This window comes from Accipiter gentilis, chromosome 4 (assembly GCF_929443795.1).
Source record: "Accipiter gentilis chromosome 4, bAccGen1.1, whole genome shotgun sequence".
NCBI classification, from domain to species: domain Eukaryota; kingdom Metazoa; phylum Chordata; class Aves; order Accipitriformes; family Accipitridae; genus Astur; species Astur gentilis.
The window spans coordinates 22,064,427-22,077,929 of NC_064883.1; the positions used below are offsets into that span (position 1 = coordinate 22,064,427).

The 13,503-nt window shown below is 38.3% G+C and overlaps 1 protein-coding gene across 10 annotated transcripts in view; it reads right to left on the reverse strand.

The window, feature by feature from the left end:
- AKAP9 (A-kinase anchoring protein 9) overlaps positions 1-13,503 on the reverse strand; it is a 123,590-nt gene that overhangs the window by 1,901 nt on the left and 108,186 nt on the right. For all 10 annotated transcript variants that reach the window (XM_049797986.1, XM_049797985.1, XM_049797983.1 and 7 more), the window contains 12 exons: positions 12,721-12,909; positions 11,915-12,059; positions 10,950-11,169; positions 9,736-9,886; positions 8,151-8,819; positions 6,066-6,271; positions 5,079-5,187; positions 4,060-4,245; positions 3,321-3,521; positions 2,685-2,917; positions 1,606-1,691; positions 734-809 (listed from right to left, as the gene is read on the reverse strand). In XM_049797986.1, coding sequence (XP_049653943.1) covers positions 734-809; positions 1,606-1,691; positions 2,685-2,917; positions 3,321-3,521; positions 4,060-4,245; positions 5,079-5,187; positions 6,066-6,271; positions 8,151-8,819; positions 9,736-9,886; positions 10,950-11,169; positions 11,915-12,059; positions 12,721-12,909 — 2,471 coding nt within the window. The remainder of the gene's footprint in view (positions 1-733; positions 810-1,605; positions 1,692-2,684; positions 2,918-3,320; positions 3,522-4,059; positions 4,246-5,078; positions 5,188-6,065; positions 6,272-8,150; positions 8,820-9,735; positions 9,887-10,949; positions 11,170-11,914; positions 12,060-12,720; positions 12,910-13,503) is intronic.

Genomic DNA, 13,503 nt, shown 5'->3' on the forward strand with positions numbered 1-13,503 from the left:
CAAACTAAGATTACAAATGTTGAGGTGGTTTATATAAAAATGAAGAACCCAAATGGCTAGAATCTGATATTCAATAAAGATCTGACAACTTCGTATAAACTCATCAAAGCCTGATGGCGCTCATAAAAATGCTGCCTTTGACAAAAAATACCTGGTTTCAGTGGCATCCGACTCCCTGATGCCTCTGGTATCACAGCTCAGTACAGCCAACCAGAAGGGTTTAATCAAGAGCAAGCAGCGGAGCTACCAAGCAGCTTCCACCCACTCTCTGGCCACGAGGACGCAGTAACCAGATGACTCTCCCCAGCCCCAGCGAGCGGCCCTGCTTCTCCCTTCCTTCGGCTGAGGGCACCTGAGGCAGCTCCTCGCTGCACCACACCCTGCTGCCAACCAGAAAGGTGGGCAGGCAGCGGTGGTTTGCTTGGTCACAAAGCCCAGGCTCTACAGAGGTAGGTAAACGTTGCTCCACCCAGTCATCTACCACCAGTTCCAAGAACATGATGTGAATCAGGCAGCAGAAGTCTGCAAGCTTTGGCCTTGATCAAGCGATGAGTAAACGCACACTGAAGGCAAAAAAAGCTAAAAATCTTACAGCATCAAAGATTACAAACCTTAGCAGTACGCACTGATGCATTCATTTAGTTCAACAGTGTTCTGACAGAAAATGATGATCTAAAATAAGACATACTTATGCTGAAAGTTTACAGGAGGTCTAGGAGACTCTATGTCTGACCTGGATCTATAGGAATGCCTTTGTTCTCCATAGAGATCCATGCCACCAGAGAATGAATCAGGCCGTAATTCATTACCTAGAAATATAAAAAGCAATGTCTTGAAAACTAAAAAGAAAAGTAACACCTTTTGCACTTTCCTGGGAATCTCAAATGTGAGTTTTCTGTTCGCATATCACAAAAATTGTGTTCAGCAAATGTAAACCACTTTCAGACTGCTTCAGAGAAAACCAGAGGTGAAATCCTGGCCTCACTGATGTTCGTGAGAAAACTTTCACAGACTGAGTAGGACAGAGTTTTAGTGCAGACCTAGATAGCCAGGAATTAATAAAGAAGCTTCTGATTCTCCTTAGGCTCCCACCAAAAAGCAAACAGAAAACCGGATTTCCCAAACTTTAAGCTATAACAAGAGAATGACAGGCTTTTGTTCTGAGGAAAAGGCCAGGGAGAGCTGGTCAATAAATAGGCTCTGTCACCACTGTGGGGTCCTGTAGTTACCACGGTTCCTCCGTCCGTCCCTGTCCTCAGCATCCTCTCTCGGAGCTGGGGGTGCAGGTCTCTTAAGAGAAACCCAATGATGCAGATAAAATTGTTTTTACAAACACACTCCATAGGGAAAGTTGTGATAATTCCATCCACAATGGAGCAAAACAAGACTGAAGAGAAAGCAAATAGATTAGTGTCTGTGCTGAGCATGGAAACTATCAGAAACCTGAGAAATACGTTAATCCAAGCAATTATAGCAAAAAGGAAGGGGGAACAGCACCGCCCATTCACTCCACATGAGGAAAATACAAATAAAAAGCCACTTCCATTAAGCAGAGGTGTGACTTATGAATACCATTTTTTCAGTCATTACTGGACTACGATTTACCTGTGTTCTGGCTAAAGACATCCCTATTGATACTTAGTATACCAGAACCTGTAACTCTGTGCCATCGACGAACCAGGAACTTCATTCTGCATTTCAAACAAAACAAAACAAAACAAAACAAAAAACTTCAGGATAAATGAAATAGTCTGCTAAAAATAATCTTGCTTGTTGTATTCTAGAAGGCATAAGAATTTCTTGAACACCAAGTAAAATTAATGGATGGGCATCTAAAAACTGAAGATCAAGTAGAAAACATCTTTATACACATCCCTAAGAAAAACATCTTTTGTCCAAATTTGCTTTCAGCTTCACTTCTGCAATTCCAGTGATTCCAGAGGTGCTGCATAAGTCCAAATGGACAGCAAATGGCTCAAGCACCTAAGCAACAGGGCATCAGCATTTTAAAATCATGCTAAATACACTTTTTGCCCTATCACATCCCCAAAATTGTGACTACAGAGCGCTACAAGTAAAAGCCTCACTTAAAACAGGCACATGAATAGTTCCTTGAATTTATACTACACACAAGGCTCAGACCAATAGCAAGCAGAAGTGCTTGGGGGTTCAAACCTTTGACAAGAAGGTTTGCTAGCAACATGGCAGTACTACGCAGTAGTAACCTTCACTTCTTCTTCTTCTTCTATTCCTATTCATCCTCAGTCTGAGACCTAAAGTCTTGTTAATTCAAAGGACTACCTAGACAGATAAAATTAGTTCATAAATCTGTATTATACTTATGCATAAGAATTTAACCTTTAAGGGAAATTAAGTTGCAGAAAATACCTTTGTAGGTAAGTGCATACCCTAGAATTGCTAATAATTTTTTTCCTAACATTATGACTTTATCCAATACACTCCATCTTTGATTATCAAATATTGCTTATTCCTGTTACAGATTTTTCATATGCTCTTCTCACCTTGTCACCCTACACAGTATCTACTATATTCGTGACTACCAAAAATGTGTAATTTCAACAGGATAGAACATGACAAGTTCTAGATTCCACTAGAGAGCTAGAAAAGTATATATTAAACTGCACGGTCATATCTGTTAGAAATCGAACTTCATCCAAGCTTACCTTGAAATTGCGATGGACACTCTGACTGCAGAGCGAAATCTTGTAAAACCCTTAGAATGATGTGTGATGATTTCGAGGTCTGTGTAGGAAGGCTGTCCACCCATTCGTGCAATGAGGGCCAGCGTGGCTTCCTCACACTCCTGGAATCCGCCTAGTAACAGCAGCAAATATTTTTTCTGATATATGAGAGCTTTCCGAAAGCTCTCTGCTCGTAGGTATTTGCCATAAATTCTCTACAAGAAGAAGAAAAAAAAAAAAAAAGGCCCCATAAGCTCCAAGAATGATTACAGTTCTAAGACTTTTGACATCATTACCCCTAGAGCATTTCTGTGATTACTCATTTCTCACTATCATGGAGAAGACTGCACTACAGCTCACACTTGTTGAATGTAGCTTCATAATATGAGGATCACCAGAGCAGCAAAAAAATAGAGCACACAGGGAAGGACAACATAGGTGCTTACGTATCATTCTTGGGGAGAAAAACTAAGGGTCAGTTATCTGAGGATGAAAATTTTAAAACTGAATTAATACCTGTTTACTTAGAATAAGCAGAGTGAACACAATGAAAAATAGGCCCAAATCAAAATGAAAAAAGTGGCTGTAGTTAGTATGCGGGCAACAAATTCTTCCTACCCTTAAAACAGCATTTTCAGAATCTGATCCCAGTTCTCTGAGGAAAGCTTCGCTCCTGAGCTCTGCTCTCAGCTTGGAGAGCTCCGCATCAGCTTGTTTCAAAGATTTCTGCAGTGACAGCTTTTCTCTGTTCCAAATTTCCTTCTCAGAGGCAACCAGAGTATCGATATTAACTCCAACATCCAATGAGCGTCTAGAAGACTGAAGACAAAAGAAATTGAATTTGAACCACAGAGGCTGGAAAAGCTTGAGCTGTGACATTCTAGTCATTGGTTTGGTGGAGAGCTCATAAAATTAATGAGAGAAGAGACCATCTTTTCATCCTAACACCTCAGCAGCAGTGAGTTTAGGAGCCTGATAAACGTCCTAAAAAATATAGCTTCTCCAAAAAAATCCCCCTCATTGGATCATACTGGCTTCATGATCTTGAAGCTACCCGGATCTATTTGCTACTCATCACAGTTACAAGATACCAATCAAAAAGAGAAGCACATGGAATTTAAAAAAATAGAGCAGTTAACAAAAAGAAGCTGGGTAAAATCACAAAGTTTACTGTAAACAGAGTGAGACGAGATCTACTGACCATAGGACAAGAATAACTCACACCCATTTCTTCACTCTGCAGAGGGAAGCCAAGAAAGCCAGACAGCTTGATGACTCCCACTTAGGTGACTAGGACAAAGAACGATGCTTTTACGCCTATATATACATCATTATATCAGCAACACTAAAGACATACATAGTCTCCAGAAGGTTGTCTGTGCTGGTATCTTCTCAGTTCTTCCTCCAGTTTCATAACAGCATTCCTCAAATTATTCTTTTCTTCACTCAGTCTGCTGACAAAGCCTGTCAGCTCAGCATTTTGCCTCAGCAGCCTCTCAGTCAGTGAGCTAGATGGAGTCCCTGGTGGTAGCACTAGCTTCAGCTATAAGGAAGAAAGAAAACCAAACCAACTTCTACTAGATCCAACTGGAAAATAACTGGCTTACAGTGAAAATCTTTTGTAGATAATGACATTAACTTCGTAACAACATATATAAAGAAAAACATAAGTGTACATGTAAACTATAGATCAACGTGACTTTCTCTTCTATGCTTACCTTGTAAATCACAGCAGAATATTTCCATGCAAGCTCAACTGTACCAGACAACAATTTGCAAAGCTTTACTACTATGTTTAGATTTATCTAACTTAGAAGAAAAGAAAAGCCTCAAAGCTTTTTCCAAGTCATGTTGAAAACACTTGCTTAAAATGCAGGTAAGGACCCAGCCAAGCTCAGTTAAAATCAAATATTGCTGAATGCTTTGTATCTCATTTCATTTTTTGCACAGGTGCACACTACTTGACTGCCTCTCCTTTGGTAAATACAGGGCAGTTTAAGTAAATATGTTGCATCAACACAATATGGTAAATATTGAATGTTGATTTTAATATTGAAAGTTTCCTCAGTTTCAGAAATACTACTGACCAGAAAATATCTTTTCTTAAAGAAAAAGCCATGTGATTCAAAAATTTATAATTAAACTGGAAAAGTTTTTATTTGAAAGTTGAAAATTCACTTTTAAGGTGACTAAAATTGAAAAAATAAAAGGAAAGGGGTTTTTACACTTCAACTCCAAATCAGTACACTCACTGGAGCAGATTTTCCTCTAGAAAGTACAGACCTGGATAAGACAGACTTAACAACTCCTTGCTGGTTTCCGCTCACAGCTCATCATCCAAACTCTCCTACCAAAGTTACAATATTGCACTCTCACCTCTTCCAGATAGGACAATCCAGGCAGTTTTTGCAGCTCTGAAATAACTTCTTCAATAGCATTTTGTATTGCAATGAAGTCTTGATCATCTGCTGTTTCAAACTGTAATCTGAAACAAAAGTGACAGTTTCAGCAGCAGGTATAGACTGACACCACAAGCCAGCCTGACAGGCCTTTCCATCGATCCACGCACACTGGGACTTCAGCGTATCGATCCACGCACACTGGGACTTCAGCATAATTACTGGAGACATGGCAACATTTTCAACACTGCTCAGCGAGTCTAAATGAAATCGGCTCGATTTTATAAAGAATTTGCATAGAACAGTTTCCACTGATTTTGAGAAAAGGGTGTTCTATGTGAAGCACATTTAAAATGTGGTTCTGCTTCCCACAAATTTGTTGGATCCGTGTGAGCAATTCCACTTTGCCCAAATGTTTCAGAATGAATCTTTAATATTAAATCACCATCACAGCAAAATAAAAACAGATTCAAACCTCCCATAGACCTGGTACCATACTATTTTTTTTTTCTCTTAAGGAGATAGTAACCTGAGAAAATAAGAATCAAGATCAGCTTCACCTGACCATAAAATACTAATTTTTGCTGGGGGAAACAAGAGGGATGATCCACAGCAATAATCCCTATATTCATCTCCTAATACAGTGAATTATTTCATTACTAAATTGTTTTAAAATGATACACCTACACCATACCCAAATAAACCTTATCACTTTTCAGAGAAAAAAAAAGACAATTTTGCTGTAACTTATAAAGGACTATATTAAACACGTAAGATTTAGAGCTGCACTTGATACTCTGTGATCCTGTCTTACATCAGTACATCTCAAGTAATGGCACATACTACAAAACTAGAACAACCCCAAAATCAGTTAGGTCTGCAGTCTGTGAATTGATTAAAACCCAATATATTAGCTTCCTGGTTCCTGTTAAAAAATAACCAAGTAGCTGAAGAGTGGTCTAACCTGCTAGCAGCTTTCCAAGCCAACTGCTTCAGCTTTGGAGATGTGTTTTGCAGCTTTTGTCTGACATTTTCCAGAATTTCAGTGGCAGCAGAGAGATCTCCTCCTCCTGTCGGTGTGGGGTAGGTCGATTCATTTGTCTCAGCTCCTTCCATTTTTTGCTGGAGAACCCAATTTCTTGTTCTGTCATTGGGTGCATCCCAGGTAGTCTGTACATAAATATGTATTTTTATATATATATATATAAAAAATGCATGTGGTCCAGTGCTTTAAAATGGAAACACTTGATTCTGAAACACCCCCAGAAACTGAAGAACAAACAATTCTGACACAGAAAGGAGTTTAGTGTGACTACACTACTGTTGTAGTGTACTACTAAACTATTATTTGTGAATGGTCTAGTGTGATGCCTCTTGACTAAGATCTAGTAATCATACAGCTACAGTGTGAATCCATTCCACAAACTCAGCCTGCAGTAAGCCAAGCAGCATTTCTGTTTCTTCTGCCAGCAGCTCCTTTACCAGTTGTGCATGGAATTTGGGCAACTGTGCCCATGCGTTTTGGTGACCAATCCATGGTCAGAGGAACAGGACTGGAAAAGCCCACCACGGTCATGGAGGTCAGTCCACAGGCACAGGCAACCATACCACTGATGCTGCCACAAGTGAAGCAAGGCAATGAACACGTACTCCTCGCCCTCGCTAACACCCCCTCAACACCACTGGCCGTGGAAGGAATGCTAGCCCTCCCAAGGACACCTGAGTCTACAGCTGCGCCTTTGAATATTTGGCCACGGTGTGGTACCAATGGAAAAAGGGAGGGTGTTGCAAATATCACAGGAAGCAGCAGGAGATTCATTATTTGAACTCCAGGCAGATCGACTCAAGTTTGTAAAGAATTTGCATAGAACAGTTTCCACTGATTTTGAGAAAAGGGTGTTCTACATGAAGCACATTTAAAAATGTGGTTCTGCTTCCCACAAATTTGTTGAATCTGTGTGAGCAATTCCACTTTGCTTTGTGATCTGGAAAGCAGATCACACTGTCTGCTGCTGAGGAGGGGAAAAAGCCCCAACAGCCACTGCCAACCTGATCCAAGGGAAGACTCTTCATTGCCCGCCGTGCTGGCAGTTACCTCTGAGCAGAAGAGCAAGGTGCACAAACTGAACGCGGCAGGAAGGCCGATGCTATCACAGTTACCGATACACCCAACATCCTGCCTCTAGCTGTGGGTAATTTCCAACGCTTTGGAAGATCGAAACCAGTAGCCAAATTAGGTGAAGAGAAAAATTTCCTTCCTGGTTCCACAGACAGACAGCTTCCAGAAGGCATGGAATGATGGCAGAAAGGGCAAAAAAATGGTCAGCAAAGAGGCAAGTCTCCTGTCAAACCTCTCTGGGACTATCCACAAATCAGTCACCCAGCAACACTTATCTCTTACAGGGAAGTTTCTGAAGAGTTTTAAAAGTAATTTTAAAATAATTTTAAAACTTTCCAAACCTTTTATGAGAGAGAAAAAATTACAGGCAACAGTGGTTCCAACTTTCATTCATCTAAAAATTAGGCTAAATTCTTAAATTAATTTTTAACCTTGATTTCTTCCTTCTATTTTGTTTGCTAACATATACATATTCATGCATATGGTTGTTTGATTACTTACGCAATTACTGAAGTTATTGGGAGATCACTTTCAAACATTTCAAAGACCACTTGTGGTTTATGAACTAAAGAGCACTGACCTGGAGCATTCCTGAGTAGGAACAGCTCATTTCTGTGACTGGGTGCAGGGAATATTCTTCTCCTATACTGAGACACAAAGTGTGTGTATACACTCAGATGCATTTCTCCCGCTCGCGCTTCTCCTTACACACCTCTACAGCTTCATTGTCAGAGGATGCATGTGAATAGTTTTAGGTAGCAGAACTGGAGCGTTTTCCCTTTCCCTTTCTCTGGTGCCCGTATTTTGTAATCTGCAGGCTGTTTTATAAACTGAGTAAAGGCACAGTGACACACAATGCTGATTGAACAAAAGAATTAAAAGCTAAATTGCACAATTCAGTATTACACATTTCTCTCAGTCCTACTGTACCTCATTTGGATTGTGGCTTGGTGTCCTTTCGGCCTCCTTTCTTCCCTCATTCTCCTGCTCTTTTTTCCGTAGTTCTTGGATTATTTCCTGCAACTTCTTTGTTTCATTCCCTAATTTATGAACTTCTTGCTTCTTTTCCCCAAGTTGCCACTGAAGGTCTTCCACTTTGGACTCCAGTTCATGGAGTTTCTTCTGTGCTATTATGTTAGCATCTTGTTCTGCTTGTAATGCCTTCCTCTGGATCTGCCTTTCTTTTTCCATTTGCTGTCTCACTTGCACAGATTCCAGTTTATACTTCTCCATCTCACTTACTAACTCCACTATACGGTCATGTTTTTCATCCATTTGTTTCTGTAGCTCTTTAAGTAATTCCTCAGATGGATTAGGTGTTCCAGCTTGCCCCTTATCTTCAGCACTTTGAAGCTGAGCACATAGCTCTTTTTCCCTTTCTAGGGCACTGCTTATTTCAAGAGCTCGAACCTTCTCTGATTCAAGAAGCACCTGCAACTCAGAATTACGGCCTCGTTCACGTGACAGCTGGGCAGCACTGAGTGCTTCTTGGGATTCAATTTTCTGTTGCAGATCATTTGACAGCTGTTTCTCTTGCTCCAGAAGTTTAGTTAACTGTAAGTTCTTTTGTTTTTGATCTTCAAGTGAAAATTTTAAATCCTTCCATAAGAAAACAGAAGAAAAGAATTGATTAAAGCCATTTGTGTATACTTTCCATTATCTTTGGCAAATTGCAAATATGCTACCTCTACACATGCTGCTTGTAACAGGTTTTGCTATTCATGATTAATGTGACAATACTCTGAATTCTGCAGTTACATCTGATATTAAAATGTATTACAGATGTCTTTATTCTAAAATCAGATAATCTCATAAAAGAGTATCTGTAACATATACTTTTTAATGAGATACAAACAGCCGTAGTTCTGAAGTTGAAAATAACTAGCTGCTTTTACTTTCTAAAACTGTGAAAGTGATTTTCCAAGTTAAGATTTCAAGATGTAAATAAACCTATGCTGCTAAAGTGATTGCTTTTTTGTCTTAATACTTGTACTAGGATACCTGCTCTCTCCCTCACTATATCAGATACTGCAGAGGTATCAAGGAAGCTACTAATGCATTTTTTCCTAAACTAAACTCCCTACTTTGGTTTTCATGAGGTGAAACTTTTGACTTTTGAAGTGGAGACAAACAATGTATCTCCTTCAATAATATCCTTAAATACTATCTTTTATAAGTTAGGTTGTAGTGGGTGCTAGGTGTATCCATGTTAGCAGTGTCCTGTCCCCTTGAATATCTGAGGGCTATTATACAAAGCAGAATCTCTTCATCTTGGCCCTGAAAAGCGTAGTTGTTAAATTCCTAATGATTTAAATGGAATTTGCATCAGGCCTTTTTCTTTCTTTGCCACTTCTGCTTCTATGCATCTTTCTTCAGCTCTAGATGATATAATACGGCTGTTGAAGACAGAAAATGGAGCACATGTTGGACAAAAATGTAAGCCGAGATGATATGTTAACCGAAAGAATATTTGTGTGTTCCTTGATGTTCCAGGCCATTTGGGATTATGGAATACCTCAAGCTCTTCTCTTCCTCTTTCCTCACTGCGTTCCATTTTAGCTTTTTCCTTTTCCAAAGCCCACTGTAGCTCTCTTGATTTTTTCTGTTCACTGGCCATTGTATCCTTGAGAATATCTAGCTCAGCTGCTTTTTCTTTAACTTCAGTCCTAAAAGAGAAATGGGCAACCTTTAGATTAGACAACGGCTCTAATCATATCATGGTAACATCAGTTACTTGGTATTTACTCCATCTTGTGCACTGAAAACACTGCTCGTGTAGTAGAGTAATAGTGAAAAGCTTATTTAGAAAAACAAGCCTAACTAAAAAATAAAGAGAGAGTTGCATAGCTCAAACAATGACAGAAAGTGTGTCCATCCTGCTAACTTTTTAGTTGCCATTTTTTATTAATTGGTGGCTCAGAGGCAGCTAGTGTTCAACTTAATCCAGTCACTGGCCAAAATCTGAAAGAATGCAGGGGAAATGCATCTTGCTGCCATGTGTCTCAAAGGAAAAAAACCAAAAGAAATCCATTGTGGGGGGTGGGGGGGAAGAATCTATGACCTGAATTTTCTTTTTCTTTTTTTTTTTTTGAAAATCAATTTCACATGAATTTGCAACAGAATCTTGCTCCTGATGGTCTGTAAAGGCTGTAAGGTAAACTATAAAGTAATAGCAATTTAAACTCTGTCTTAATTTGTTATCTCTGAGCTGAACATTACGATACCATACATCGGCACATCCATTTGGTAAAGGCATAAATAATAATGGCTTTCCTGAGTGCCAAATATTTGGTCTGTTATCTCTGCTGTTGACCATGCCAAAGCAACACTTAGAAGTTACAGAATTTCATATGGAAGTACTTGCAAAGTCATCTTAACTCTGCAATTTTTTTCTCCATATTCAGTTTTAGAAGCAGAAAAACCTTTAATAAATATGGTATACTTAGCAGCTTGTATACAGTAATCTCGTGTCAAAATTTTAAAAGAAATTTGATATTAATAAATCATTAAATCACACTATGAATCAGATCTTTTTAACCTATAGAATTATTTTTTTTTTACAATGGAACAGAAGTCTATTCTTTGTCAGGTATGTTTTACAGAAAAAGTGAGAAGCATTTACATTACATGAGATAAACTTTCTTAATAAAAACGGTATTATGATTTGAGACAACACAGAAAAGATCATCTTCACTGCCAACACAGAAAGTTTGGCACCGAAAGCCGCACCTGATGGCTTCTAGGTCCTTGAAGTGCTTGTGCTGTGCTTTAAGGGTTGCTTCAAGCTCTAGTTTGGCTTGTGCAAGTTCATTCTTCAGCTCAGTGCCCATCATTCTCTCTGAATTCAGCTGTTCCTGAAGCTCAGCTGCTCTGTCCTTCATACTCCGGAGCTCCACTTGCATCTCCAGTATCTGCGACTGCTTCTGCTGCATATTATACTCCAGCATTTCTAATGAGAGTACCATTAATATGAAAATTACTCAGTAAACAAAGAAAACTGCCTATTTGGGTAAAGTTTCCCATAGCACAGAGAATGACTGCAAGGCTATCACTAAGAGTGATATTTTACAATAGTATATTCTTTCAATAGCGGAGTGAAAGCAAAACAATGCCTTTTATACTGGAATACCTTTCATACTTTCCAAGAAATCACATCAACCCCTAAACTTGTTTAAAGGCTGTGTGTGCAACCATATCAATATGTATCATTTGGATTATGACTAACATAATTGAACTTAGGTACGTATGTATACTTGTGACCACATTTTTGTGACAGTGAGCATTTACTTCAATTTTAAAGTACACATGTTCTCTGAACTTTTTGTTGTTCATTCCAATTGCTTCTTAGTTTACTCATTATGACTGATTATCCAACTTAGATAATTTCAAAGCTGTTGAACCTAAACAGTGAAGGGCATACATGGAAAATAACCTTAAGGTACAAGCCCAATTTTTATAGCAATTGAAATAACTTTGTATCACTTTCAATTTGATACAAGTCATAAGAACACAGACTGTATCTTAATTTTTGCAAAACTAGTCCAATAAGATTGAAAAAAGATGAAAAGTATGCATGGTCAGAACACGAGTATCAAAATCAGAGAACAAAGGAAGTCAGTATTCGTTCACCTACAACATTACGAGCACTGCCATGAAAGCATTTGGAAATAGACATATATTACGACAGAAGTCACCTTGGCTTTTTGAATCAATCTCTTGTTCTCTCTTTGGATTATTTTTCTTACTGTTCATCTGAGCATGTAATACTTGAACCTCCATCAGCAAACTTCTTCTGTCTGCATTCTGAAGACAGTCCATCGCTGCTCTCTGGTTAGTAGCCTATTAGCATTAGAAAAATTTAAAAGTAAAACTCCAGATGTTATTAGAATATCTATGGTTGGATGTTACATTTACTTATATATTCATAGTGCGTATATATTCAAAGCATTTTCAATTAAGTCATATTTGAGTCAATATTATAATATTGGGAAGAACTGCGTGTTACTTTTTCTATTTCTCTCCTAGGCATCAAAGTTATAGAATCAAAAGAGCTGTCAGTTTTACAGCAAATTGTAATTTTCCTCACTAATCCTTCCATGTTCAGAGGACCTAACTGACCTCTCTCTGTCCCATAGCAGCCTTTAACACTTTCTCTTCTTTCAACTTGCTCCACATATACAAGCTACCTTTTCTCTTAGACAGTGTAACATAATTCTAATTAACATAACGAAATCAAGCTCAGGACAACTGTGTTTTTATTCAAATTGATCTCTGAAGGCTGTATTTTTTCTATAGCGTGTGCACCCAAAAAAATCTCTTTCCCACACCACATCAGTTTTTCTTTTTAAAGACACCTCTTCTTCCTACAAGTCTTACCTTGTTTTCACCCTTAGACTGTCAAAACTACTACTAATACATGTATTTTTAAATGGATTTATACATTCAAAATTAAAATTTAATGTAGACAAACACACTTTGACTAAAGTATGTTTTATATTACCTGCTCTTGCAGTCTGTGCTCTAACTGATTCATCAATATCACTGCATCTCTTGTGCCCAGTTCTGCAAGTTCAGTTTGAAACGCAGCAAGAAGAATATTCTGTTCTCTCACAAAAAGCTGTTGAATAGCGTGCAGAAGTTCTCCTCGCCAGTCTGAGACACCTTCAGGAGATTCAGTACTTGCATAAATCTACAGTGGTATAAAAACAATTTAAACAGCAGAATTCAAAGATTACATCAAGAATGATCATTATAATTTTATGTAAAGTGTGTGTTTTCAGTGGAATATTGAGCTTTTCTTACTCAATAGCTATGTAACATTCATTCACATAAATAGGTGTTATTTATTGTACACGTTATGATTTTTTCTGTATGCACAAATGCTAAACTTTTATCTGTGTTTTAGATGGAAGCAATTTAGCTTTTTATAACTGAAAACTTAGCCCTGTGTAGTTATTATTTATGTTACTGTATCACATTATCCTTTTAATTTTATGACGTTACATGTATGTTCCTAGACTCTCACAGAGCTACGTGGTAGTGTGAAGATATTGTATATGAAGAAGATTTAATTTTATAATCATATAAAGTTCATCCCCCCACTTTGCAAGCTGAAGGAAATGCAGAAGTAATAGAAACTACCTACATACATCCAAAAGTGCAACTGGGGTAATTAGTCCTAATAAGTTTTAACAGATTACTGATTAATATTGTGCTATATTTTAACAATTTTCCCCCTCTTTTCTCTCACTCATTATCTTTTTGATAGCATCCAGGTTCCACT